General features: G+C 45.3%; 1 protein-coding gene across 1 annotated transcript; it reads left to right on the top strand.

Annotated features, from left to right (window-relative positions):
- LOC121851982 (NACHT, LRR and PYD domains-containing protein 3-like) lies at positions 1-27415 on the top strand. Its single transcript, XM_042346058.1, has 9 exons — positions 1-11; positions 4239-4320; positions 11677-11825; positions 16626-16789; positions 18174-18345; positions 19665-19730; positions 21511-23221; positions 26494-26517; positions 27388-27415. Exons 3-9 carry the CDS (start codon positions 11678-11680, stop codon positions 27413-27415), a joined length of 2313 nt encoding a protein of 770 aa, XP_042201992.1. The 5' UTR covers positions 1-11; positions 4239-4320; position 11677.

Below are 27415 nucleotides of genomic sequence, written 5' to 3'. Positions count from 1 at the left end.
GAGACAAGACGGTGAGTCTCTCATTAGCTCTGATTGTGGCTGAAAAAAAACAGTAAAGTTACACCAGGTTTTAAGCACTTGGAATGAGAGGATAGAAGAAATAGAGTGCAAGTGAGAATTGAGAGGGAGAGGTTGGAGGTTGAATGGTTGACAGAAATAGGGAGAGAATGAGAGAGAGAGAGAGAGTGTAGATGAGTGAAAGAAACAGAGACAGGAAGAGAGGGGGGGGGAGTGAGTGAGTGAGTGTGAGTGAGTGATCGATAGTGTGAGAAGGAGAGTGTGTGTGTGTTAGAGGGGGAGACAGAGTGCGGTAGAGAGATGATGGGGTGAGAGAAAGAAACAGAGACCGGGAGGGAAAGAGGGAATAAGCAAAGCGGTGAGAGATTGGCAGTGAGTGACTGTACGACAGAGGCGAAGAGATAGCTATTGAGTGAGAGAGTGTGTGTGAGAAGGTGAGTGAAATGTGAGGGGCAAAGTGATTGACAGAAAGGAGGTCAGAGGGAGAGAGGTGGTGAGAAAGAAACAGAGATATGGAGACAGAGAGTGAAAGAAAGTGAATAAGATTGTGGGAGGAGAGAGTGTTTGTGAAAAAGAGGGAGAAAAGGAAGAGTGAGTTATCGAGAGAGCGTAGACGGAGAGACTGTGAGAGGGGAAAGGGAGTGTGAGTGGAGGGAGGGCTGGTGTGGGAGATGAGGGGATAGAGAGAGAGGAACTGAGAGAACGAAAGAGTGTCGGTAAGACAGAGCGCGAGGGGGGAGCCAATGACTGAGAGAGGACAGAGGGAGTTTGTGTGAGAAGTAAAAGAGAAAATGAGAGAGAAACTTCATAACATTTAACACAATAAAAAAACGAGCGTTTCCAATATATTTTTTCCTTCCTTTACTGATCAGTTTTTTTTTCAAATCCCTGACTCCAATCTTTTGTGCCACACTCACGAACAAAGAAACATGTAGATGTGTAGCACAGAAGAAGGATGGCTGTGGCTATTTTTATGAAAATCCTTTCAGTCCCATTTACGTTGCTCTTTTCCCAAACCCCCTTTTAGATAGTTGATTCCATTTAGATCGATATCTTCTGATGATCTAAAAACCAATCTGGAATCTGCCTCAAACCTCATTCTCACCAGTGCTTTTCATAACCCAACAACTAACTGGGTAGGAAAACAAATTCTCCAAACGTCCCCATTTGCCAGTTTGCTAACTCTCTGAAATTGATGCTTTCGGGATTGAACTCGGACCAGAAGGAATTTTAAATCAGGTAAACTTGAGTTTCTGTGGAAATCTCCAAGGGAACAGGGCTTGGCTATGATTTATTGCCAGACATTAGCTGTTGGACTCTGACCAGGGTTTGTTGTTACCTGTACAGCCCAGAACACTGAAGTACATCACTGAGAGGCTCGGGAACCAGTGACAGGAACCGCAGCTCAGTCAGTGGGGAGACAAGACGGTGAGTCTCTCATTAGCTCTGATTGTGGCTGAAAAAAAACAGTAAAGTTACTCCAGGTTTTAAGCACTTGGAATGAGAGGATAGAAGAAAGAGAGTGCACGTGAGAATTGAGAGGGAGGGGTTGGAGGGAAGAATGGTTGACAGAAATAGGGAGAGAATGATAAAGAGAGAGAGAGAAAGAGTGTAGATGAGTGAAAGAAACAGAGACAGGAAGAGAGGGGGGGGGGAGTGAGTGAGTGAGTGTGAGTGAGTGATCGATAGTGTGAGAAGGAGAGTGTGTGTGTGTTAGAGGGGGAGACAGAGTGCGGTAGAGAGATGATGGGGTGAGAGAAAGAAACAGAGACCGGGAGGGAAAGAGGGAATAAGCAAAGCGGTGAGAGATTGGCAGTGAGTGACTGTACGACAGAGGCGAAGAGATAGCTATTGAGTGAGAGAGTGTGTGTGAGAATGTGAGTGAAATGTGAGGGGCAAAGTGATTGACAGAAAGGAGGTGAGAGGGAGAGAGGTGGTGAGAAAGAAACAGAGATATGGAGACAGAGAGTGAAAGAAAGTGAATAAGATTTTTGGAGGAGAGAGTGTTTGTGAAAGAGAGGGAGAAAAGGAAGAGTGAGTTGTCGAGAGAGCGTAGACGGAGAGACTGCAGAGGGGAAAGGGAGTGTGAGTGGAGGGAGGGCTGGCGTGGGAGATGAGTGTGATAGAAAGAGAGGAACTGAGAGAACGAAAGAGTGTCGGTAAGACAGAGCGCGAGGGGGGAGCCAATGACTGAGAGAGGACAGAGAGAGTTTGTGTGAGAAGAGAAAATGAGAGAGAAACTTCATAACATTTAACACAATAAAAAAACGAGCGTTTCCAATATATTTTTTCCTTCCTTTACTGATCAGTTTTTTTTTCAAATCCCTGACTCCAATCTTTTGTGCCACACTCACGAACAAAGAAACATGTAGATGTGTAGCACAGAAGAAGGATGGCTGTGGCTATTTTTATGAAAATCCTTTCAGTCCCATTTACGTTGCTCTTTTCCCAAACCCCCTTTTAGATAGTTGATTCCATTTAGATCGATATCTTCTGATGATCTAAAAACCAATCTGGAATCTGCCTCAAACCTCATTCTCACCAGTGCTTTTCATAACCCAACAACTAACTGGGTAGGAAAACAAATTCTCCAAACGTCCCCATTTGCCAGTTTGCTAACTCTCTGAAATTGATGCTTTCGGGATTGAACTCGGACCAGAAGGAATTTTAAATCAGGTAAACTGGAGTTTCTGTGGAAATCTCCAAGGGAACAGGGCTTGGCTATGATTTATTGCCAGACATTAGCTGTTGGACTCTGACCAGGGTTTGTTGTTACCTGTACAGCCCAGAACACTGAAGTACATCACTGAGAGGCTCGGGAACCAGTGACAGGAACCGCAGCTCAGTCAGTGGGTAGACAAGACGGTGAGTCTCTCATTAGCTCTGATTGTGGCTGGAAAAAAAACAGTAAAGTTACACCAGGTTTTAAGCACTTGGAATGAGAGGATAGAAGAAAGAGAGTGCACGTGAGAATTGAGAGGGAGGGGTTGGAGGGAAGAATGGTTGACAGAAATAGGGAGAGAATGATAAAGAGAGAGAGAGAAAGAGTGTAGATGAGTGAAAGAAACAGAGACAGGAAGAGAGGGGGGGGGAGTGAGTGAGTGAGTGTGAGTGAGTGATCGATAGTGTGAGAAGGAGAGTGTGTGTGTGTTAGAGGGGGAGACAGAGTGCGGTAGAGAGATGATGGGGTGAGAGAAAGAAACAGAGACCGGGAGGGAAAGAGGGAATAAGCAAAGCGGTGAGAGATTGGCAGTGAGTGACTGTACGACAGAGGCGAAGAGATAGCTATTGAGTGAGAGAGTGTGTGTGAGAAGGTGAGTGAAATGTGAGGGGCAAAGTGATTGACAGAAAGGAGGTCAGAGGGAGAGAGGTGGTGAGAAAGAAACAGAGATATGGAGACAGAGAGTGAAAGAAAGTGAATAAGATTTTTGGAGGAGAGAGTGTTTGTGAAAAAGAGGGAGAAAAGGAAGAGTGAGTTATCGAGAGAGCGTAGACGGAGAGACTGGAGAGGGGAAAGGGAGTGTGAGTGGAGGGAGGGCTGGTGTGGGAGATGAGTGGGATAGAGAGAGAGGAACTGAGAGAACGAAAGACTGTCGGTAAGACAGAGCGCGAGGGGGGAGCCAATGACTGAGAGAGGACAGAGAGAGTTTGTGTGAGAAGAGAAAATGAGAGAGAAACTTCATAACATTTAACACAATAAAAAAACGAGCGTTTCCAATATATTTTTTCCTTCCTTTACTGATCAGTTTTTTTTTAAATCCCTGAATCCAATCTTTTGTGCCACACTCACGAACAAAGAAACATGTAGATGTGCAGCACAGAAGAAGGATGGCTGTGGCTATTTTTATGAAAATCCTTTCAGTCCCATTTACGTTGCTCTTTTCCCAAACCCCTTTTTAGATAGTTGACTCCATTTAGATCGATATCTTCTGATGGTCTAAAAACCAATCTGGAATCTGCCTCAAACCTCATTCTCACCAGTGCTTTCCATAACCCAACAACCAACTGTGTAGGAAAACAAATTCTCCAAACGTCCCCATTTGCCAGTTTGCTAACTCTCTGAAATTGATGCTTTAGGGATTGAACTCTGACCAGAAGGACTTTTATATCAGGTAAACTTGAGTTTCTGTGGAAATCTCCAAGGGAACAGGGCTTGGCTATGATTTACTGCCAGACATTAGCTGTTGGACTCTGACCAGGGTTTGTTGTTACCTGTACAGCCCAGAACACTGAAGCCACTTCACTGAGAGGCTCGGGAACCAAAGGCAGGAACCGCAGCTCAGTCAGCGGGGAGACAAGAAGGTGAGTCTCTTATTAGATCTGATTGTGGCTGAAATAAAGACATACTGGTATCCCAGGTTGTAAGCGCACAGATAGAACAACCCATATAAATGCAAGTTGTTGTTGTTTGTACAACATTTATTGTAATTAAATAAATCAGGAGTAACTGAATGAGCAAGAGTTAAAATATCATTTGTTTCATTAACGGAAGATCTCGCTTCACGACTGTGCTTATGGTCACCGCTTCCCTCCCTTACACTCAGTGTCCTCCACCACTACAAAATACTCCTACACACTGTCCCGCATGATGGCCGCTGTATCAATGCAAGTTTTTGCGGCTATTTGAATTAATCATCGTAGAACCGTTTAAGAAATCAATGGTCTCCGAAATCCATTGGGGAACTTGATTGATCTGAACTATTCTTAACATACTAATGTGGAATTTAAGCTACAGCCAGGCGGTCGGACCGATTCTGAGCTGTACTTTCTATGCATCTATGAATCAGCTTGTTTCATCCTTGTTCATAGTTCATTCCTCTAACAATGGTGATCATCCTGGTTGTTCTCTTCTGCACTACCTTAAGGAACTGTGCTGACGCTTTTGTCAGCCATTGCCTCAATCTTTCCACCTTGCGGTTTTGGTTGGTTGGACTCCAGCTGTTACCCCAAAACTCACTCTGGTCTCCCCAGCCTTGACTCTTGCAAACCTACTCCTACTTCGCTTCGAATGAAGTGAGCAGGATGGTCCCTCCAGAGGGATGATGCTCATTCCGTTCCAACAATCTAACTCTGGAGTTTCCATATGTAGTTTGGGATGTATGGAAATCTCACCTTTGTTTTGGATCATGTTCCATTTGTTAATTGTTTTCTTTGGACAGACACTTGGCTGACAAAAAAATTTCAGCTCAGATACCTCACTGCTGCTTTTGTACTCCAAGCTGCAACCCTCAAGACGGGCACTATATTGTTGCTGTTGTTGCTATTGTTTTTATTACCTCCTCTGAAACTTTTCTTTTTTTGGGCGCAGCTTGTCCAACGATAGTTTAAGACTCATCCCTCCAATTCGCGAGATCAATCTTCTCCGAATATACAGACGATATAGAGACGATGGGATAATTCTAAATGGTTCTCACTTTCTTTTATGCTGTTGGAAATAAGACTAAATTATATTTCAGTCTACAATCTATCGGACGGAATTTCGCCATTTTCTTTCTCTTTCCCACAAGTGGAAATGAGTTTTCACAAAATGGTGCTCAAGTTGTTGACTTTCAAGGACTAACTGCCTGGTCCCAAGTCCGGAGCCCAACCCAGAGTTACATGAACTGAAAATACCCATAAAAGGCAACATTGCACATTGGCAATGATAACGTTTCACTGACTATTGCAGAAATGAGGTTCAAAGATCAGGATCAGGAGATTAGATAGAGAGTGCAATGGATGCTCTAAATTGGGTGGTTTGTTAAAATGAATCTAACGTAAGTTTGAATGTCAAGCTGGTGTTGGTGTGATGATGGATCGGAAAGCAGATTCCCAACTACTCTTGCTCTGTAGCAGATTGCTGGAGACGAGCGTTATTGGTGACAATCTCTGAAATGGAAAATGACCAGAACTTGTCACTCATCTTCTTGTTGTATTAACTTACACAATAACAAATGCTTTATGTAATCAAATTCATGCAGCGTATAATCAGAGAACACATGAGAGAATGAGTAAGAGACGTGAAACAAGATAAATTGAGAAAGAATGAGATTATAAAGGAGATAGCGGGTGTGTGCCTGAGGTATGAGAGACAGTCCTATTTACAGAAATGGAGGAGAGTGCGTTAGAGAGAGGATGGACATGAGAGAAAGAAACAGATTCAGGGAGAGATAGCTGGACACAGCATTGTGTGAAAGTGGTGGTGAGGGGTAGTGAGGGAGAATAATAATAATAATAATAATCCTTGCATTTGATATAGCGTTTTTCACGTCTTCTAGACGTCCTAAAGTGCTTCACAGAATATACTGTAAAGTGAATTGGCTGTATGTTTATGGGCGAATGCGGCAGTCAATTGCGCACAGCAGTGTCACACAAACAGTCGTAACTTGAAAATGACCAAATTATTATGTTTTTTTTGGAGGCATTATTATTAGGCTCTGTGTGGAGTAAGGAAACTTGCCCAAGGTTTCGCCCTCTGCCTGGAATTGAACTCAATTCTCTCGCTTGCAAAGCAAGTGCTCTAACCACTGAGCTGCAGGACTCCGAAGATTGTGAGAGAATGAGAGAAAAGAGTGTGTGTTGGTGAAAGTGTGAGTAAGAAATGAGAGAGACAGTGGGGGTAGAGGGGTGGATGGCATGGAGTAACGAGAGAGATAGAGTGAGTGTGGGGTGAGAGAATGAAACAGGGAGTGACAGAAACAAAGAAGTAATAGAGAGGCAATGAGTGAGTGTTTGACAGAGGGGGCGACAGATTGATTGATAGAGAGACTGACAGAAGAGAAACAGAGGGTGTGAGTGAAAAATGAGGACGAGAGTGATTGACAGAAAGGGTGGATGGAGTGAAAGAAAAATACGGGCGGGGGTGGGTGTGGGGTGTGTGGGTTGTGGCGAGTGTAAGAAACAGAGAGAGGAATGGAGAAAGCAGAGACAGAGTGTGAAGAGAATGATTGAGCGTGTGGGAGGAGAAAGTGTTTGCGAAAGAGGAGAGTGAAGAAGGGAGTGAGTGATAGAGAGAGGGGAGATAAAGAGTGTGAGAAGGGAAAGAGAGTTGAGAGGGGTGGTGTGTGGGGAGAAACGGTGTATGAGAGAGAGTAACTGAGAGAGGGAGGGAATGTGTGAGAGAAACAAAGGGAGAGGGGGGAGAAAGTGATAGAGGATGATACCGAGAGTGTGTGAGAGGGAAGAGAGAAAATGAGCAAAAAATTCCACAACATTTAACACAATATTAAAATAATTGGCATTTCCAATAAGTTTATTTCTTCCTTTCCCGTTTAGTTTTTCAAAAAATCCCTGAAGCCAAACTTTGTACCGCACCCACAAACAAAGAACCATAGATGTACAGCACAGACGAATATTATTCAGCTTATGGTGGATGTGGTGGCACTTTTCAGAACTATCCTTTCAGTCCCATTTCGCTGCTCTATTCCCAAATCCATCTTTAGATAATTCACTCCTTTTATATCGATATCTAGACATGTATTTAAAGCCAATATGGATTCTGCCTCAAACACCACTCCGTTCAGGGCTTTCCATAACCAAGCAACCAACTGTGCAACAAAACCAATTCTCCAAACCTCCCATTTGCTAATTTGATAACCATCTTAAATTGATGCAGTGGAACTTTTATGTCAGGTAACCTTTCGGTTTGTGTGGAAATCTCCCCGGGAACAGGGCGAGGCATATTGCCAGATGTCTGATTTATTGCCAGAAATTAGTTGCTGGACTCTGACCAGGGTGCCGTATTACCTGTACAGCCCAGAACACTGAAGCTCATCACTGAGAGGCTCAGGAACCAGAGGCAGGAACCGCAGCTCAGTCAGAGGGAGACAAGACGGTGAGTCTCTCATTAGCTGGGTTTTTTGCTGAAATACAGCAGTATAGTTACTCAAGGTTTTAGAACTTGGAATGACACGATAGAGTGAGTGTGCGTGAGAAGTTTCAGGGAGAGAGAGAGAGTTGGAGGGAAGAGTGGTTGACAGAAATGGGGGAGAAAGTGATAGAGAGAGATTGTGGGTGAATGAGAGAAACAGAGACATGCAGAGTGAGAGAGAGAGAGAGAGACAGAAAGCAAAGTGAGGGAGTGATTCAGAGTGTGAGAACAAAAGTGTGTTTAGAGGGGTAGAGAAAGCGGCAGAGAGAGGATGCGGTGAGAAAAAGAAAGAGATGCATGGAGGGAGAAAGTGGACGGAAGCAAAGCGGTGAGAAAGTTGTAGTGAGTGACTGTATGGCAGAGGGGAGAGAGATTTATTAAGAGTGAGTTTGTGTTTGAGAATGTGAGTGAGAAGTGAGTGGGAAAGTGATTCACAGAAAGGGGTGAGAGAGAGAGTTGAGTTAGTGAGAAAAATAAACAGAGTCATGGAGACAGAGGGAGAAAGCAGACACAGAGACTGAACAGAAGTGACTGAGATTGTGGGAGGAGAGAGTGTTTGCGAAGGAGAGGAGGGAGACAAGCGGGAGACAGTGATCGATAGAGTGGAGACGGAGAGAATGTGAGAGGGGAAAGAGAACGTGAATGGAGGGACAGGCATGTGTGAGAGAAGGGAGGGGTAGCGAGAGACAGTGAGAGAGAGGAATTCAGAGAGCGAAGGAATGTCTGAGAGAGGACAGAGAGAGTGTTTGAGAAGAAAAAGAGAAAATGAGAGAGAAAATTTACAACATTTAACACAATATATAAAACCGGGCGTCACCAATATGTTTTATTCTTCTTTTACTGATTCGTTTTTTAGAGAAAAAACCCTAAATCCAATCTTTTGTGCCACACCCACGAAAAAAGAAACATCGAGATTTACAGCACAGCAGGATGGCTGTGGTGGCTGTTTTTATGCCAATCCTTTAAGTCCCATTTACATTGCTCTTCTCCCAAATCCCTTTTTAGATAGTTGACTACATTTAGATCGGAATCTAGTGATGATCTCAAAATCAATCTGGAATCAGCCTCAAACATCATTCCCACCAGGGCTTTCCATAACCCAACAACTAACTGTGCAGGAACACAAATTCCCCAAAGCTCCATATTTGTCAGTTTGCTAACTCTTTGAAATTGATGCTCTATGGATTGAGCCCTGACCAGGAGGATTTTATATCAGGCAACCATTGAGTTTCTGTGGAAATCTCCAAGGGAACCGGGCGAGGCGATGACTTTCTGGCAGACATTAGATGCTGGACTCTGACCAGTGTGTGTTATTACCTGTACAGCCCAGAACACTGAAGCGACATCACTGAGAGTCTCGGGAACCAGAGGCAGGAACCGGATCTCAGTCAGAGGGGAGACACGAAGGTGAGACTCTTATTAGATCTGTTTGTGGCTGAAATAAAACAGTAAAGTTGTTCCTGGTTTATGCGCTTGGAGATGCCACTTTTTGCGAACAGCGCAAGATAAATGCAACTTGTTGTGCTTTAGCAGTTACTGAAAGTTTACTGCTGTGAAAGAAACCTGGAGCCAGTGATTAAGGAAGAGCTTAAATGTAATTTGTTTCATTAATTTTCGTTTGTATCGATTAAGCATTGTATAAAGTAGAATTGGTGTCCAAAATGTGCCCGAGAGCTTGAGTAATCCGAAATATTCTTGATCAACGATGGGCCCTCGTGTGGAGGTCATGCTCGATCATAGCTCATTCCACTAACACTGGTCATCATCCTGGTTGCTCTCCTCTGTACAACCTTAAGGACCTGTGCAGACGCTTTTGTCAGCTATTGCCTCAATCGTTCCACGTTGCGGTTTAGCCTTGGCTCTTGCCAACCTGCTCATCATACCCTCCGGCATTAGGTAAGCAGGAAGCAACCCTCAAGCGAGTGGATGTTTATTCCATTTCAACAATCTATCCCTGGGATTTCCATGTGTAGGAGGGATGCATGGAAATCTCAGCTTTGTTTGGATACTGTTAGGTTTGGTGATGGGTTTTCGAGTGTGTCAGATACTCGGCTGATTTTTTAAAAAAAATCAGCTTAGCAACCACCCTGCTGTTTAAATGCTTCGAGGTACTGACCGCGTGAAGGGGACTATATGGTTCGTGTTGGTGTTTCCCCAGTTTATCTAACGCCAGTTTATAATTCATCCCAATAACTCACGTTTCAATCTATGTTGAATTTGTAGATGGTGTAGAAAAGCTGGGTCTTTCTGAAGGTTTGTCCCTAGCTTTCACCGTGTGGGATATCATATTTAATGCTCAATCTGTTTCTTCCCAACTGAATGCCACCATTTTCTTTCACTTTCCACACAAGTAGAAATTATTTTTGTCGTGATGGCACTTTTATTATTGACTTTTAAGCAGCTGAAAGCAACTCGCCCAAACTGCCTGGTCCTTAGTCAGAGCAGAACCCACAGTTACATTGTTTGAAAATACCCATAAAAGGAAACACTGCTTGTTAGAGCTGATAAAGTTTCACTAATTATTACACAAATGAGGTTCAAAGAGAAGGACCAGAAGATTAGATACAAAGCACAGTGGATGCTCTGAATTGGGCAGGTTAGTGAAATAAAGCAAAGGGAAGGTTGAAGTTGGAGGTGGCAATTTCACACTGCTGTTCGTCTAATGATGGATAGGAAGCCGAATGATTGGGGAGGAGAAGTAACCGCAACAAAAACTTGCATTTATATAGCGACCCTTACGCAGAGCAGCTTCCCAGAATGCGTATACATTAACCGACTTTGCAGGACGCTAGTTGTGAAAGGGACTGTAAAGGATGCAACTAGTTGTTTTACGGCTTGAGGAAAGAGTGCAATAAAGAGACTCATCAGCATCTGCACGTCGCAGGACACTGTGCTACATGTGATAACACGGTTCAGTGCTCGGACACTCTCACCTGTGTAGGAAGGCGGTGGATTCAACCCCAAGCCGAGGCCTTGGACTCACATTGTCCAGGATGAGTCTATATGGCAGTTCTTGGTGTGTGTTACATTGTCAGATGAGTAAAAAGAGGCGTAATTGTTTTGTTCATTGTAATGCCTTGATGTTCTGGAGTTTTCACAACATTGATAGTTTACAATGTATCTGGGTACAACATGAAACCCGTGGTATTTATGTTGTGGAAAAAGCAGTAACAACAACAATTTTACATTTAAATAGCACCCCTCACATTAGGAGAAAGGGAGTCAAACAACTGGTTTGGTTGGGTGGGGAAGATGACAATGATGGGAGGGCGGACTCTGAAACTTACTGAAAGTTCATTCAGATGGAGAGGTCTTCAGGTGGATTTACTGGTGAATTCCGAGACCGCGTGACTCCAGGATAGATATCTAGAACTGTGATAGAGGGGATGAAAGCTCGTTCACTGATGCTTGCGAGGATCAGGCATGGGATATACAGCAAAACTGTACCAGAAGGAAAACGTTCTGATTTATACCAATCTTCCTATCTTTTACATATATCACTTTCACTGGTTACCTCTGGCAGCTGTTGATTCCCCTGCTGGGCCTTTCCTTACTATACATTACAGCTTGAGTGTGTGTGTGTTACTTGTCTACGATGGTTGCATTCTGGCCTCTCAATCAGAAGGTTGTGGTTCTAAGCCCCACAACCTATGAGGAAATCATGAGGAAATCTAAGAGCTCCTGTGGACACAAGCGAATATGATGGGAAGCACCAGCAAAACAAGGATAGTAAACACTTTAGCTGAAGATTTGTGTCACCACATGAACAAACGGTAACACGCTCCATTTAATACTGATCTCTGTTACAGGATGGAAGGCTCCAGTTATAGAGAAGCCCCTGTACAGAGCAGCAGAGGGCAAAGCAACCGGGCCTCAGCTTGTCTCACTGCAGCGTCTGTGGAACGGGACAGAAATTGGCCAACAGAGGGCGCTACCCATGATGTTAACCGGCCAAAAGGTGGGTAAATTTATGTAACCACACCTGCCTTTCAATCCAGGTGTTGCTCGTTAACATACCGCTTTTCCTCCAGCCCCCGCACTCTCTCAGGCAAAGTTCCTCGGGGCTCTGTCCTCGGTCCTCTCCTGTTCAATATTTACATGCTCCCTCTTGGTGACACAATCCATAAACAGAGCAACATAAGAAGTGCTAATACCAAGGTCCACCTGGTTCACATTCGAGTCATGTGCGTATGTGCCCGAAATTACCTCTTTATTTTATCCCTTATTGTTATTTCCTGCGTTTGAAGGAATCAACATTTGCTGCTTCAATCTTCGCCCCAGGAAGCCTATTCCACAGGTTCACTATTCACTCACTGGAAGAGGTTTCATAGATTCGTACTGAATTGAACCCCATTCCATCGCAGGCTCTGTCTGTCCTCTGGTTTTACTATTATGGACAAGTTGAAGCAGCCTGCCATGATCTATATTGTTTTGCCCCTTTTGGAGATTTAAAGATAGCAATCCGTTCGCCTCTCAATCTTCTCTTCTCCATCGTGAACATTCCCAATTTACTGAGTCACTGCTTATAATCCAAGTCCTCCATTCTCTCACCAGTTTGAATGGCCTTCTCTGTATCCTCTCGATTTCGCCAATATCCTTTTTCTACTGCGGCGAACAGAACTGTACACAGCACTCTGAGTACAGTCTCAACAATGATTGATGCAGTGGCACGATTACCCCACGATTTAGGCTTGTTGTTGATCCTAAGTTACATTCCAACATCTGGTTTGCTTTACTCACTGTCAGAGAGCATCAATTTATGTTTGAACCACCAGATCCTTTTAATTTTTCATATATATTATTTTCCTTCCGTTCAAATAATAGTCATTTTCTGTATATTCTGTCCCCACGTAAATCAATTTACGTTTCTTCACATAGAATTACCCTGGAACCTAGAACATAGGAACACGAGCAGGCCGTAAAGCCTTTCAAGCCTGTTCTGCCATATAGTTAGATCATGGCTGATGTGTGCCTCAACGTATATTTTCATTTCCAATTTCCCGCTTTCTCCTGATATACATTAATACACTTAATAAGGATTACTCAATACCAATAACCTTACTGTTGAAGGTGTTGATGGATCCAGCATCTACAGCCTTTTGTGGGAGAGAACTCCAGATTTCTTCCACACTTTGAGTGGAAAAAAATGCTTCCTGATTTCACTCCTAAATAGCCTATTACTAATTTTAAGGCTATACTCCCTTGTTTTGGATTCCACCACCAGAGGAAATAGCTTCTCTGTATCTACCCGATCGAATCACTTTATCATCCAAAATAAATCAATCCAATCACCCCTCAAGTTTCTGAACTCAAGAGAACACAATCCAAGTTTAAGCAGTCTTTCCTCGTAACTTAACCCTTTTAGGCCTCGTAGCATTCTGATGAAACTGCCCTGCACCCCCTCCAGTGCCAAAACTGAACGCACTCTCCAGATGGGTTCTGGCTAACAGTCTATACAGCTGAGGCATCAGCTCTTCCCCCTTTTGATTCCAGGCATCTTGAGATAAAGCCAATATTCCATTCACCTTTTTGATTATTTTTGCACCTGGGAACTAGTTTTTTTTTCATTTGTTGATACGGATACCCAAGACTCTTTGCTCCTCCAGAGTTCTAAATTTCTCCCCATTCAGAAAATATTCTGCTTTTCCTGTTCTCGGTCCATAGTGGATGATCTTGAAATTCCCTAAATTGAACTCATCTGACACAACTTTGCCCACTCACTTAATCTATCTAATTCCCTTTGTAACTTCCTACTCCCATCTCCACAACTCACTGAGCCTTCTAACTTCGTGTCGTCTGCCATATCGGATATAACACTTTGTAATCCTTCTTTCAATTCATTTATATATTATATATGTATATCTGTGGACAACAACAACCACAAAATTACCTTTATAGAGTGCTTTTAACGTTTTATATATGGTGAATAGCTGGGTTATATTTGTTTTATATATGGTGAATAGCTGAGGTCCCAGTACAGACCCCTGGGAGACACCAGCTATCACGTCTCGTCCATCAGAGAATGTCTCCTTTATCCCTATGCTCCCTGCCTCCCAATCAATTACCAAGCCACGTCAGAAGATTACATTGAATAGCACGTGCTTCATTTTTCGGTAACAATCTTTTGTGGGGATCCTTCTCAAATAACTTCTGAAAGTCCATATAAACAAAATCCATATACAGTTTTTATCCAGCGTTTTAGAGACCTCCTGAAAAAGTCGACTAATTAGTTAGATACCTACCCTTCACAAATCCAAGCTGACTCTCTTTGACTAGCTCATATCTGTCCAACTGTTCAGTCACTCTGTCCCTGATGATGGATTCCAGTATTGTTCCTACAACTTACGTTAAGCTGACAGGCTTGTAGGTTCCTGGTTTCTCCCACCCTCTCTCCTCCCCTCCCTTCCTTCTTAAATAAAGGGGTGACATTCACAATGTTCCAATCTAAGGGAAAAATTCGCGAATCTAGTGATTTTTGGAAAATTATGACGATTGCAACTGCAATTTCGTCTATTTCCTTTAAAATCGTGGGTGGAAATTATCAGGTCCTGGAGATTTGTCTGTCTTGAGTCCTATTCTTTTCTGCATTGCCATTTTTATTTGTATTGATTTTATTAAGCACCTCATTTTGACTTATGTTTGGGTTGCCCTTTACGGCTGGGACTTTGTCCTCATCCTCTACTGTAAATTCGGTACTAAAGTACCTATTTAACAAGCCGTTTCATCATTTTCCATTAGAGTCTCGCTGGACTATGGGAACTCTCTCCTCGCCGGCCTTCCCGCCACCTCCCTCCACAAGCTGCAGGTCATCCAGAATTCTGCAGCTCGTGTACTGTCCAGCACCAGGCTTCGGGACCACATCACTCCCACCCTCGCTCGCCTCCACTGGCTCCCCATCCCCCAGAGGATTGATTTCAAGATCCTCATCCTCACCTACAAGGCCATTCACGGCCTTGCTCCCTCCTACCTCTGCAAACTACTATCCCCCTACCTACCTGCCCGTACCCTCCGTTCCTCCGGCTCCGGTCTGCTCCACGTCCCCCGCCCCAATCGCCCTACCATTGGTGGTCGGGCCTTCAGCCTCTCAGCCCCGAGGCTCTGGAACTCTATCCCCAGTGCCTTCGCCTTGCTTCCTCCCTTTCCTCCTTCAAGGCCGGTCTCAAAACCTTTCTCTTTGACCGTGCCTTCAGCTCCCTTCTCGACTCTCTTCCCCCTTCTCGCTCCCTCCCATCCATCCCCTCACCCTGACCATTTCCCCCCTCCTCGCTCCCTCCCCTCCCCTCACCCTGACCATTTCCCCCCTGCTCGGGTCATGACCCAACTGTGCAGCGCCTTGGGACGTCCTCCTGACGTGAAAGGCGCTTTATAAATGGAATCTTGTTGTTGTTGTAGCGGTCCCACATTAACATTGACCACTCACTCTCTTTCTCTTAATTAGATTTATGAAAGCTTTTACTACTAGTTTTAATATCCGTTGAAGTTTTATTTTCATATTCCATTATTGCTCCTCTTATTACTTTCTTTCTATCACTTTTGTTGCCTTTTGTAGAATTTTTGTAGTTCTCCCAGTCCTCTGTCTTCCCAATTTGTCATGGGTTTGAGTGAGCCTTTTCTTTTAGCTTGGTCGCTATCCTCTTTGTACACCATAGTTGCTTAACTACACCATGTGGCTTTTGCATTTTAGGGCTATGTACCTGTCCTGTATTGTTTCTTTTCTTTGAAAATAGTTTTTCCAAAACAATTCTATATGCCGCACTCTCCCCATAGCCCTGATCAACCCCACTCCCACGCTCTCTCCTCATAGCCCTGATCAACCCCACTCGCACGCTGTCTCCCCATCGCCCTAATGAACTCCCGTTCCCCGCTCTCTCCCCATAGACCTGATCAACCCCACTCCCCCGCTCTCTCCCCATAGCCGTGATCAACCCATTCCCCCATTTTCTCTCCCCATAGCCCTGATCAACCACACTCCGTGCGCTCTCTCCCCACAGCCCTGCAACTTGTCCTCCTGAAAAAAATATCGACAACTCTCTTAAAAGTTGTTATGGATTCGGCTTCCACTCCTTTTCAGCAGCTGGGAAGTACTCCTGTAGTGAAAGGCGCTATACAAATGTAATCTTGTTGTTGTTTTTGTTTCAAGCAATGTCTTCCAGATCCAAACAACGCGCTGCTTGTTTAACTTAAATTTAAAATCTTGGTTTGGGACTCTTCCTACTCCCTCTCAAATCTAATGTCAAATTCAATCGTATTATGATCACTATTTGCAAAATGTTTCCTTGCTGTCAGATTGTTAACTAGTTTTGGCTCATTACGTATCACCAAATCCAGTGGCATGTTAGCACGTGGCCCGTTTAGCCATCCGGAGATTGCCCTTTTTCTTCGTTTGACCCCTGGCTTTTAATACACACTTAGCAGAACCTCCTACTTCCTTTCCTATGTCACTGGAAAACTGGTTCTGTCCCCTCCCATGGCATGTTCCTTACCAGCTGCTTTGAAATATCCCTAACTCTGTCACTCGGAAGTCAACACCCTCCTGGCCTCTCGATCTCGACAGCAGAGTATACACTTGATCCCTTAATGAATGCATCTCCTGTGACAACAACGTTCCTATTCACTCCTCCCGCGCTTACACGACCTGCTGCTCTATGGTGCTTTGGATTGCATTCAGGCCTCTTTCCCCACAGACTTCTCCCTCCTGCAATCTAGTAATGTTCTTCAATGCTCTCATGTCCTTCATGTGTACCTTATATATTAACAGTTGGTGACAAAGCTACAGTTCGGCGAATTCTGGAACTTTACAGCGACTCTGAGCTGCACATGGTGACCGTCTTCTACAGGCAGAGGCTGAAGGAGGTGATGGATGATCGTGTGGAGGACTTGACATCGGTGCTGGAGAAGCTACTAAAATTCAAAGAGTTTGCGGTAGGTTGCGCAACATTAAAATTAACTTGTGTTCTTGGTGAAAGCTTAGGCTTCACATTGATTAGGGAAATCGATTCCAACCCTGCAATCACGTGTCCTCAATGAACATTTCACCAGACCAGATGCCCGAATGCGACACGAACAACAATTTCTAATGTTAGATTTACTACATTTGCTGGCAACATACACCATAAGCACATAAAATATCCACATTTTATAATCGTTAATGTGAAGCGTATTGCAGTGTTTCAATGATGTGACGAACTGTCATATCAAATGGTAGGATTACTATTTGTATAACTAAGCTATCCATGTAATCATGGACCACATTAATATGTAAGAGATTCAGATGAATCCGTCTGTGTAATAATCAACAGTTTACTAAGTAAGGCGCACAAGCCCCAACTGACAGAATAGATGCAGTAAAATACATATTACCCGCCCAGCTGGGAAGAAGCGTCCACTCCCACTTCGACTACAATTGTTTCATGGTAACATCTTTATTTCAATAGTTTCTATCTCCACCTCCCCTTGCTAAAGGGTTAGCCATCACACTGTGCAACTTGCTGGTGTCCCTGAGCAGGCTCTTTTCCTTTCGGAAAATAACTGATAGGGAGAAAGACAGATGGACAACTTTTTTTTCCCATCCTTTCCGGCCTTCGTATTTCTCAGCCTTGAGATAGGCAGGTGTCTGAGGCTGTAACCTTTTCTTTCTGAGGTCTATTGATCTCACATCTGTGTTTAAAGACCTGGTTGTTCATTATCTCAGAGGAGTGAAAATCTTTTCATTAAAATACGAAATCGAATCAGCAGCTGATTTTCAATGGCAATGATCGTCCCTGCTAAGCTCGTCCTTAAATCAAACCCATCTTAATAAAGGATTATGAGTAAGTGACATGATAGAGAGAGAGAGAGAGAGAGAGATCGTATTCCATTCCAAAGATCTACTTTGTTCTTTGTATGTGTAGTTGGGAAACAAATTTCTCAACTTGGTCTGAATATTCCTCAGTAATGGGGAAGGGTTTACCCATTTGTCAGATGGTGTAAGCGGTTAACCCCCAAAAATATCTCACATTCACCTAAACAGCTGGAAGGGGCCTCCGTGTGCCTGTTACTCTAGAGTGCTCCTTCCACAATTTGCAGCATATCCTCAGCCTTGCACTGGAGCGGCAAACTAGATTGTGTCTAGACATTATTCTTAAACCCATAAGTTTCAGATTCAGAGGCAAGAATCCTACTAAATAAGCCAGGTTAATATGCAGCAGAAGGCTGATAAATTGGGTAGATTGAGAGAGTTCTGACTCCAAAACTAGATCATTGAATAACGCCGTTCATATCATAGAAGCGTGGGTGCAGCTAACATTTTTTGATTCTGTTTTTCTAGCACATCAGAGAGCGGGTAAACAGAAATCAGAAACAGGAAGCATCCAGATATCTTCTGGATTTAGTAATTGGAGCGAGAAGCCGGGTGCAAAGACGGATCTGGGAAGCTTTTGTGAAAATGGAGGACAGTAACCCAGAGCTGAAGGGAATCCTGAGAGAGATCCAGGAAAAGGGTAGGATACAGCATAAATTGCGGAAGTTTTTACGAGTGGGGCTGGTGGGGTTGACGGATTTTGACACATTTGAATGCAAGCAGCTAGAAACGCAGCACTCTCAGACTAGTAGCTATGGATCGCGGGAAGAATGGGGTGTAATGACAGCCAAAATATAACGCGCAACACGTATCAGGTCAATCCGATCTGAGGAAGTGTCTGGAATAAAGGCTGACAAATAACAAGTATCGGATGCATGAAATTGGCAGTTAAGTAAAGGAATGGTTACACAAGGCTTCATTGTCACTGACACTATGACCAAGGTTTGTGAGGAGGTGGTAGCAAGCCAGCAGAGATATCTGTCATTCAATCAACCATCAGTTGCCTAGATAAGAACATAAGAATTGCTACATGAAGCAAGAGCAAATGTCCATCTTGTTCACAGTCCACCTTTCTGGTGGTAACATGCACATATCGGTGGAGTCATACAGCGCTGGAAAATATAAGCTCAGAATCTGGTGTAGGATAGACAAGCGGCTGCAAATTTGGGGAAAATCAGGAGCTTGTGCAGGGAAGAGTGGTGGGGGAACCAGGGAGCAAAGTGTGGTGGCATGAACGTATGTATCAGTACCCGTGGGTTTTGGGAGAGGGGGGCAATATTGCTGATGTGAGGCAAAGCCAAATGAGGCACAACAACAACGTGCATTTCCATAGCAACCCCTCATGTAAGGCAGCCTCCTAGAGCAGTTAGCATTGGCAGAGCATGATCCTGAGACCGAGGGTGATCACAGGCATCGTGGAAGAAGAAGGTCTTCATAAGCGAGCTGAAAATGAGGAAGGACGGTGCGAGGCAGAGGGATAGAGGAAGAAATTTCTAGAGCTTCGGGCCGCAGTGGCTGTGCACGACCAACAATGGTGGAACAGAGGAGAGGGCACATGGCGAAAGTAGGAGGCCCGAGCCTGTCGGAGGCAGCGGGTTGGGGTGTAAGCAGATCAAACAAGAAACAGAGGCTTATCACCATCTCCATTATGTGGAGTTTGCTTCCAGCAGGTAAGTTCCTGGGGTGGTGATGGGAGTCCAGGCAAGAGAGGGCTCTTGTCTTGTTGTCTTGTTGACATTTATCTAGAGAAAGTTAGAGCTGAATCGGATCTTGATGTCTGACAGGCAATTGATCAAAACACACTATTGCAGTTCAGCGTAAAGGCTAAAGGGAAAGAGTTAAGTGACATCCCCCCACACATGGAATGTCTTCCATACTGACATTAATAAACACCCCAAAATAAAGGCTTGAACTTCTGTCAGGCTCATTTCACTACTAATTGATATTAAACATCTTCAGGTAACAGGCTTCCCACTGAGATATTTCAGCGCTGGTGTGAAGAAAAGGTGCCAGAAGAACTTAGACGTAAGTGTAATGGATGATAACGTCCTTCAGATCAACAATATCAAAAAGATATTAAATATGAAAACATTTTGTTTTTAACAAAACATCTTTCTCCTAGGATGAAAGTCGACAGGGAGTTAGCAAGACAATTTGGAAACTAAGCAGGGAGGAGTGGGAGGAAATTTGGGGCTCTTGACCGAAGGCACTGCTGTGAAATGGTGGAAACAATGCCCAAGACAACAGGAATTAGTCGGAGAATTCCAAAGAGCGACACTCAACAACAACAAGATTCCATTTATAGAGCGCCTTTCACGTCGGGAGGACATCCCAAAGCGCTGCACAGTTGGGTCAGGACTCGAGCATTGGGGGGAGATGGTCAGGGTGAGGGGAGGGAAGGGAGTGGGCGAGGAGGGGGTAGAGAGTCGAGAGGGGAGCTGAAGGCTCGGTCAAACAGAAAGGTCTTCAGACCGGCCTTGAAGGAGGAAAGGGAGGAATCGGCGAAGGCACTGGGGATAGAGTTCTAGAGCCTCGGGGCTGAGAGGCTGAAGGCCCGACCACCAATGGAGCCAGACCGGAGCCAGAGTAACGGAGGGTAAGGGCACGTAGGTAGGGGGATAGTAGGTCGAAGAGGTAGGAGGGAGCGAGGCCGTGAATGGCCTTGTAGGTGAGGATGAGGATCTTGAAATCGATCCTCTGGGGGATGGGGAGCCGGTGGAGGGGAGCGAGGGTGGGAGTGATGTGGTCGCGGTGTCTGGTGCGGGACAGTACACGAGGTGCAGAGTTCTGAATGACCTGCAGTGTGGAGGGAGGTGCCGGGAAGGCCGCGAGGAGAGAGTTCCCATAGTCCAGCCTTGAGGTGATCAAGGCGTGGACCAGAGTTTCGCAAGTGAAAGACGGTGGATGGAGGGAATGCTGAACCAGTGGGAAGAGGAGGGGTGGGCATGAGCAGCAGAATAGAGCTGGTGAATGTGGCAGAGTTCTGGAGAGCTGAGAACATGAAGGTATTTTAATGTCAGACCATGGTTCTGGAAATCCACCAGCTGGGGAACTGGAGTAAGTGGATCCGGGAGAGGTTGGGATACAATTCAGGCCATTGGGATACACCATGTCAAATGAAGCCAATTTTATTTAATTTATTTTAATTCTGTGAGACATAACGGCTTTGATATATTTAAAATGGCTTTAAGATTGCTCTGGTCTGAAATGCTGTCCTCTGTCCAGCACCTTGGGGTCCTCCCGACGTGAAAGGCGCCTTACAAATGCTAACGTGTTGTTGTTTAAACTGGAGAAAACCATTTCACAAATTAACAAAGTAAATATCGTATGTGTAAATGACAAATAAGGATGTCTAGCGGTCCAGAGGTTGATGGGGTATATGGACTGGGGCGGATTGTGTATAATATACACACTGGGAAAGACTAGTTGGGTGAATAATACATTTCAGCATTGTACATTCTCATGGGGAAGCCAGAGGACATGGGTTTGATTCCCAGTCAGGATGAAACGTTGGGCACGTTTCCTCAGTCCACATGCCACTGTTTACCCAGAAAAAAGTGAAAGCCCTTGTCAGTCAATTGGCGGATTGCTTTCTGCGGTTAATAATTCTTTGGAAACAAATAATAATAATTTGGTCACTCAATCCACGGCTGTTTGTAGGAAACTGCTGTGAAAAATTGAATGCCGCATTTTGTGTGTAAGAGTGTGTGCATGCATGTAGCAAAAGGAATGTATGCACTTGTTTTACTGGGTTATTGTTATAAATCTGCGGCAATATTGATGGGATCTGATTTTAAATTTTAAGAGGTTCAGGAACAGCACAAAGTGACCCTCCGTTCCCAGAATGAGAAGCTGTCAGTAAACGTCCTGCGAGGACGGGAGAAAACCAAGACATTTCTGCTGTCTGAACGCTACACAGAATTAATAGTCACTTCTTCTCCCCGTGAGCGGAGGCTGGTGGAGCATGAACTGGTGGCGAGAGGAAGAGAACATATCATGTGGCAAGAGAGGAATGTCAGGAAGGAGCTGAAGAAAATACAACCGGATGAGTTGTTCGGATCTACTTTCGGAACAACTGTCCTGAGTGGAATTGCAGGGATTGGGAAAACCACCATGGTGCAGAACATTCTGTATCGCTGGGCCACAGGGAAGATCTATCCCCAGATCCACTTTGTCTTTCATTTCAAATTCCGTGACCTGAACGTGATAAAAGGGGAAACCAGCCTGAAAACCATGGTCCTGGAATCATATCCTTATCTTCAGGATGTTCTGGACAAGATCTGGGAGAAGCCGGAACATTTGCTGTTTGTGTTTGATGGTTTGGACGAGTTCAAGGACAGGATTGAGTTCACAAACATTGAAAGAAACCCAGTCCCTCGGGTCAGCTGCCCGGGGCCGGAAGGCCTCTGTACCGTGGCTGACATTGTGCGCTCTCTGGTACATCAGGAAGTACTGAAAGGCTGTTCAGTGCTGATCACAAGCCGCCCAACTGCCCTGGAGTCTTTAGATCACATCAGCACCAACCTCTGGGCTGAAATCCTGGGATTCTTCGCTGAGGGAAGGGAAGATTACATCAAACGCTTCTTTGCAGATGAGAAGATTGCATATGAAGTGCTGAGATATGTGAAGGAGAATGACATCATTTACACCATGTGCTTCAACCCTTCCTACTGCTGGATCCTCTGCTGCACATTGGAGCCAATCTTCAAACATCCAGAGCGGAAACAGCCTCCCCCCAAAACCATCACACAGCTGTACTCCAGTTACATTTACAACATCCTGAAGAACCATCCCCGAGAGAGTGAGAGCCCTCGGGAGGTGATGCTGAGAGCCGGGGAGATGGCCTATGAGGGGGTCTGTAACAGGACCATTGTGTTCGATGATGAACATTTCTCTCACCATCAGCTTGAACCATCAACTTTCATCTCAGGGTTTATGATGGAGATTCTGGAGAAGGATGATCGTGGGAGACGAGTTTTGTACACATTCCCTCACCTCACCGTCCAGGAGTTTGTGGCTGCTCTCGCTCAATACCTGACTCCCGTCTGCAGGAACCTGGTGGAGCTGCTGGACCAGGTTCACAAGGAGAACGACGGGCGCTTTGAGATCTTCCTGCGGTTTGTTGTGGGTCTCTCCTGGCCACACACAGCCCGGCAGCTGGAGGAGATCCTGGGGCCGTTACCTAACGCGTCAGTCTGTGAAGCCATCTCCTGGCTGAAGGTGAATTTTGAGAGAGCAATTAAACAGTCAGGGAATAAAGATGGTAACAGGAAGCTGCTGAACATGATGTACTATGTGTTTGAGTCTCAGAACAACAGACTGGTCCAGGACACACTCGGAACTGTGGAGAGATTGGACTTTAGTGGGTTTGCATTGAACCCTCTGGACTGTGCTGTGCTGTCTCATGTGTTACAACTCTGTGACACCATACATAAGCTTGATCTCAACAGCTGTTACATTGGAGATGAAGAGATCCAGCGTCTGGGGCCCGCACTGCCCAAGTGCCGACATCTCAGGTTTGTTCTTATTGATGGTTACAGTCAGAAATCTGGAAAATATTACACAGTGAGTGAGGTTTGTGAGCGCTGGGAGTATATATTAGTATACAGACGGTCTCGTTGGGGAAGAATTCCTAAACACATTCTGTCTGAAATGAGTCTCGATGTTAAAGCCCTGATTTGTGTGTACTGGCTAGAACTGGCTGGGAAAGATCAGACCCATCACCTACACCCGGGCTGTGACCTACGACATCTCTGCATCTGCCCATCTCCCAGTCATACAACCCATATCCACTATGCTTGCCGCAGCCACACCTGACTCTACACACAACACAACAGCTGGTCTCAGCCCCTGACAGCCTCCAGTCCATTTATAGCTGTTGTCACGATATTAACTTAATCATAGTTTATTTTGTAGCAAGATTCTTCAGGGTTTATCTAATTTCAATGGTACATTTAATGTCTCACAGTTCGCTCTGCAGTTGCAATGAGTCATTGCTGGTGTAGATTCTCTGTGTAAATCATCACAGCTCAGTCCTGCAGGTGATATGATTCAGACCAGTGTTTATATTCTCTCTATAAATCAACAATAACTTATACTTATATAATGTCCTTCAAATGGGTAAGCGTCTCAGAATATTTAATTGCTCCAATTCTCAGTGCTCAGCATTGCAGTTTGTGTGATTCAGAACAGGGTGTGTATCTCTATGTTGTGGTGACAGCTGCTGGAAGGCCTTACCTGGAGCTGAGTTAGTGGCAACACGTTAATATATCCAGTGTTTGGAATCCACCTTGACTGGTTAGTAGAGAGATCAGCAGCTGCAGCTTAAGTTCCGCACCAACAATTGGTGGCATCATGACTCAATGAGATGGGAAATGCAAGCAGTTGGCAGGGAGATGGTGGAAATGCTCTCACACATGACATTCTGAGCTGTGCTGCTCAACAGGAAGTTCACACCTGGTGAGGCTCAAATATGCACTTGTTGGATGTCAATCTGATGTTTTGGACTCAACATACTTTCACTGCACTTTACACTTAACCGTGTAAAGCACGTTGAGATTGTCTATCATGCGAGAGGTGCTATATCAAATACGAAAACTATTATTAATTGAACTGTGGATGACTTGAGCCACAGAAATGATGTGCATGGAGACATGTTTAGTTCATCAAGCAGTTTATTCACACAATGAAACTTTCAGTGACTTTAGTGACAAATCACAGTCAGAGTCGGTATCTCTTAAATCCGCCGCTCTCACTCAAATTTCCCCACTATTCTTCACTGTGCTCATGCTTATCAGCTCAGCTTGAAAGACACTAAAAAGTTCTCCCTACACCAGCCCTGCTCTCACCATGCGGCCAGGTCTCAGGCCCTCCTCTTTCAGTCCCCAAAGTGAACGTCTTGGTGACAAATGCCTTACCGCTTTATAACCACCTAAACACCACCTTGTCAACCCACTGGGCTCCCAACAGACAAGAGCTGGTGTCCATCATTGGGAGGAGGTCTGATTGACAAAGTTAACAAAGCTCACTCACTCGGCCAATGATCCTTACAGCATGTGGCCCGGCTCCTCACGGCCTGAACAGCAGTCACTTGCACTGTTAGAATGCTTTCTGTCAACAGGCCTGGTAAACCTGAGCCATGGATTGGAAAGCCCGAGCAATTGCAATACTAACTTGGCTGTTTGAAGGCGTGGATTGAGCTCTGTGTGGCCTCAGTCACGAAACCAGAGTAGAAGAGAGGCCTATAGGGTGCAGGAGTCGACCCAGGGAGCTGCAATACTGGGGTGTGAGGGAGGGAGGAAAGGGTGATTACCAAAGTTGCCAACCCGTCCATTCCCTCTGCTCGGCGAACACTGGCTTCCTCCCTATTCCCCGCCCTGTCCACTCCACTATCAGCGTTCAGACCTTCAGCCTCTCTGCCCACACTCTCTGGAACTCCATTCTGGAGCCCCACCACCTTGGCCCACCATTGCCTCCTTCAAAGCCCATCTCAAAGAACGCCCTTTTTCATGTGATTTCCATCATCCTCCCTTCCCAATTTTCTGCCCTCCTCCCCTCTGCTGGTCACAACTGCTAGTTCTGGTGCAATCCCCTCATTGTACATCTCCTTTGGACTTACTCCTAATGTGGAAGCGGCTGCAAATACCATGTTTTGCTGTTGTTGCCGCAGAGACTGCGTGCCACTCGAACCTTGCAACCCCTTTCCTGTCAAGCTCTTAGACATTACCATTCGGTCTGGTCCAACTTTTTGGCTGCCGTGGGCTTCTTTCAGATTTGGTAAATGTCCGCGTGCTACATCCAGCTTGGCCAACTGGCCGCCCGTGCGCCACATCAGGCACTCTTGTGATTTATCATTACCCGAGACCATTCCCAACATTTCAGCTTCCACTGCGGCCTCTCTGGTGAAAATCATCCCAGGGCAGTTTCAGGAGTCGGCGCATGGGGGGGGGGGGGGGGGGGGGGAGAGGAATGACTGAGGGGAAGGAGAGAGGGACTTGAGCAAGGATGGAGAGTAAAGATTAAGGGAGGCGAAGGAGCAAGTGAAGGTGGTAGGCAGGGAGAGGTAGGAGGCTGAGTAAGGAGGTAGGGAAAGAAAACAGGGAAGGAAGATAAAGGAGGGAGATAAAGGAGTGATGGAAGGGAAGGAGGGAAAGACGAGGGGAGGTAAGGAGTGAGATGGTATGGAGTGCAGGAGGGTGGAGGGAAGGAGGGAGGGAAAGGAGGTAGGGAGGGAAGCGGAGGCAATCAGGGAGAGTAATAAGGGAAGGGTGGAAGTGAGGAGAAGAAGGAGAGAAAGGAGGGAGGGAGAGGAAGGATGGAGAGCAAGGAGGAAGTGAGAGGAAGGAGTGTGTGAGAGGCAGGATGAAGAGGAAGGAGCGAGAGGAAGGAAGATGTGAGAAGAATAAGGGAGTGAAAGAATGGAGGGAAGGAGAAGGAGGAAGGAGAGAGGGAGCAGTAGGAGTGAGGGAGGGCGGGAGGGAGGAAGGGAGTGGCGGAGGTGAAGTTGGAATGATCGAAATGGTTGCGGAGTGGGAATAATTCATCACCCATCACCCCACCTCCTCTCGGGCACACCCATCCCGGCATCATCCCACGGGTCACCTGATGGACAACACGTGAATTAATAAAAATATCAGCTGTTTGATGACCTTGTCAGCTGTGCAAATGTGTCTGATCCTGTTCCCAGCGCCTTGGGACTTGCTTCCCTCGTTAAAGGCTCCTGTATATATATGTCAATGTGTATTGTGTTGTTACACTATATTCCCTGTGTTTGTGTCTCTGTGTCCAGGCTGGAGAGCAATAATCTGGGAGATTGTGGAGTGAAGCCACTGTGTGAGGCTCTGAGGAAAACGGAGTGTAAAATACAGAGTCTGAAGTAAGTAACGCACTGTGTCTCCAGAGTCTGAATGACTCGAATATCTTAATGCGTTCATTGTGACTGTCTGATCAGTGCGGCTGAATATTATGGAAGGAATCGGTATGACAGTGTGAGGCCACAAACCATCGTTTACATCAAACTCTCAACATGTATTAATAAGAAACCATGTACCAGAAACCCCAGCTCTAGTGACATGAGGACAGCTCCGACCCCTAAACTGGTTCCAAGCCCCAAACCCTCTCCCATTGTATCTAATCCCGAAGCTCCTGCCCTGGTCCCGTCAATCCCTCCACACTGTGGGTTTGTAGTTCTCTACTATTGCCAGCCGTGTGTCTGACACACACAGAAACCTGTCCTCAGGCTTCAAACTCTCCAAACCAACCTCCTGACAGCTCCACATCTGACTGGAAATTAGTGTGTGTGGAATGGGGTGTAATCGAGTCACATTTTCTCCAGGACAGGGGCAGCGTTCGATCTACTGAGCGACTTTCAAGATAAATTGTGTACTAATCTAGATGCATCCTCCATGGGAGTCTATTTTTGCATTTGTGTTTATGCATGTCTATGTTTCTGTGAATATGTGTGTGTGTGTGTTTCTGCGGATGTGTCTGTGTGGCTTTTCTTTGTAAGTTCCTGTGTGTGGTGTGTGTCTGTGTGTCGGTGTGTGTTTGTGCGTCTTTTTTCTGTGTGTAGCTGTGTCTGCTTCTCTGCATGTGTTTCTGTGTGTATGTTTGCACGTTTGTAGGTGTGTGCTGTATTTAAGTGTTTGTGTGTTTACCTGTGTTTGTGTGCGGTGTTTTATAGGTGTTTGTTTGTTGGTGTGTATGTGTAG

The sequence above is a fragment of the Callorhinchus milii genome, unplaced genomic scaffold (genome assembly GCF_018977255.1).
Source record: "Callorhinchus milii isolate IMCB2004 unplaced genomic scaffold, IMCB_Cmil_1.0 Scaffold278, whole genome shotgun sequence".
NCBI lineage: Eukaryota > Metazoa > Chordata > Chondrichthyes > Chimaeriformes > Callorhinchidae > Callorhinchus > Callorhinchus milii.
The sequence above is the reverse complement of the archived record's forward strand: the minus strand, read 5'-3'. Positions and strand labels throughout refer to the sequence as shown.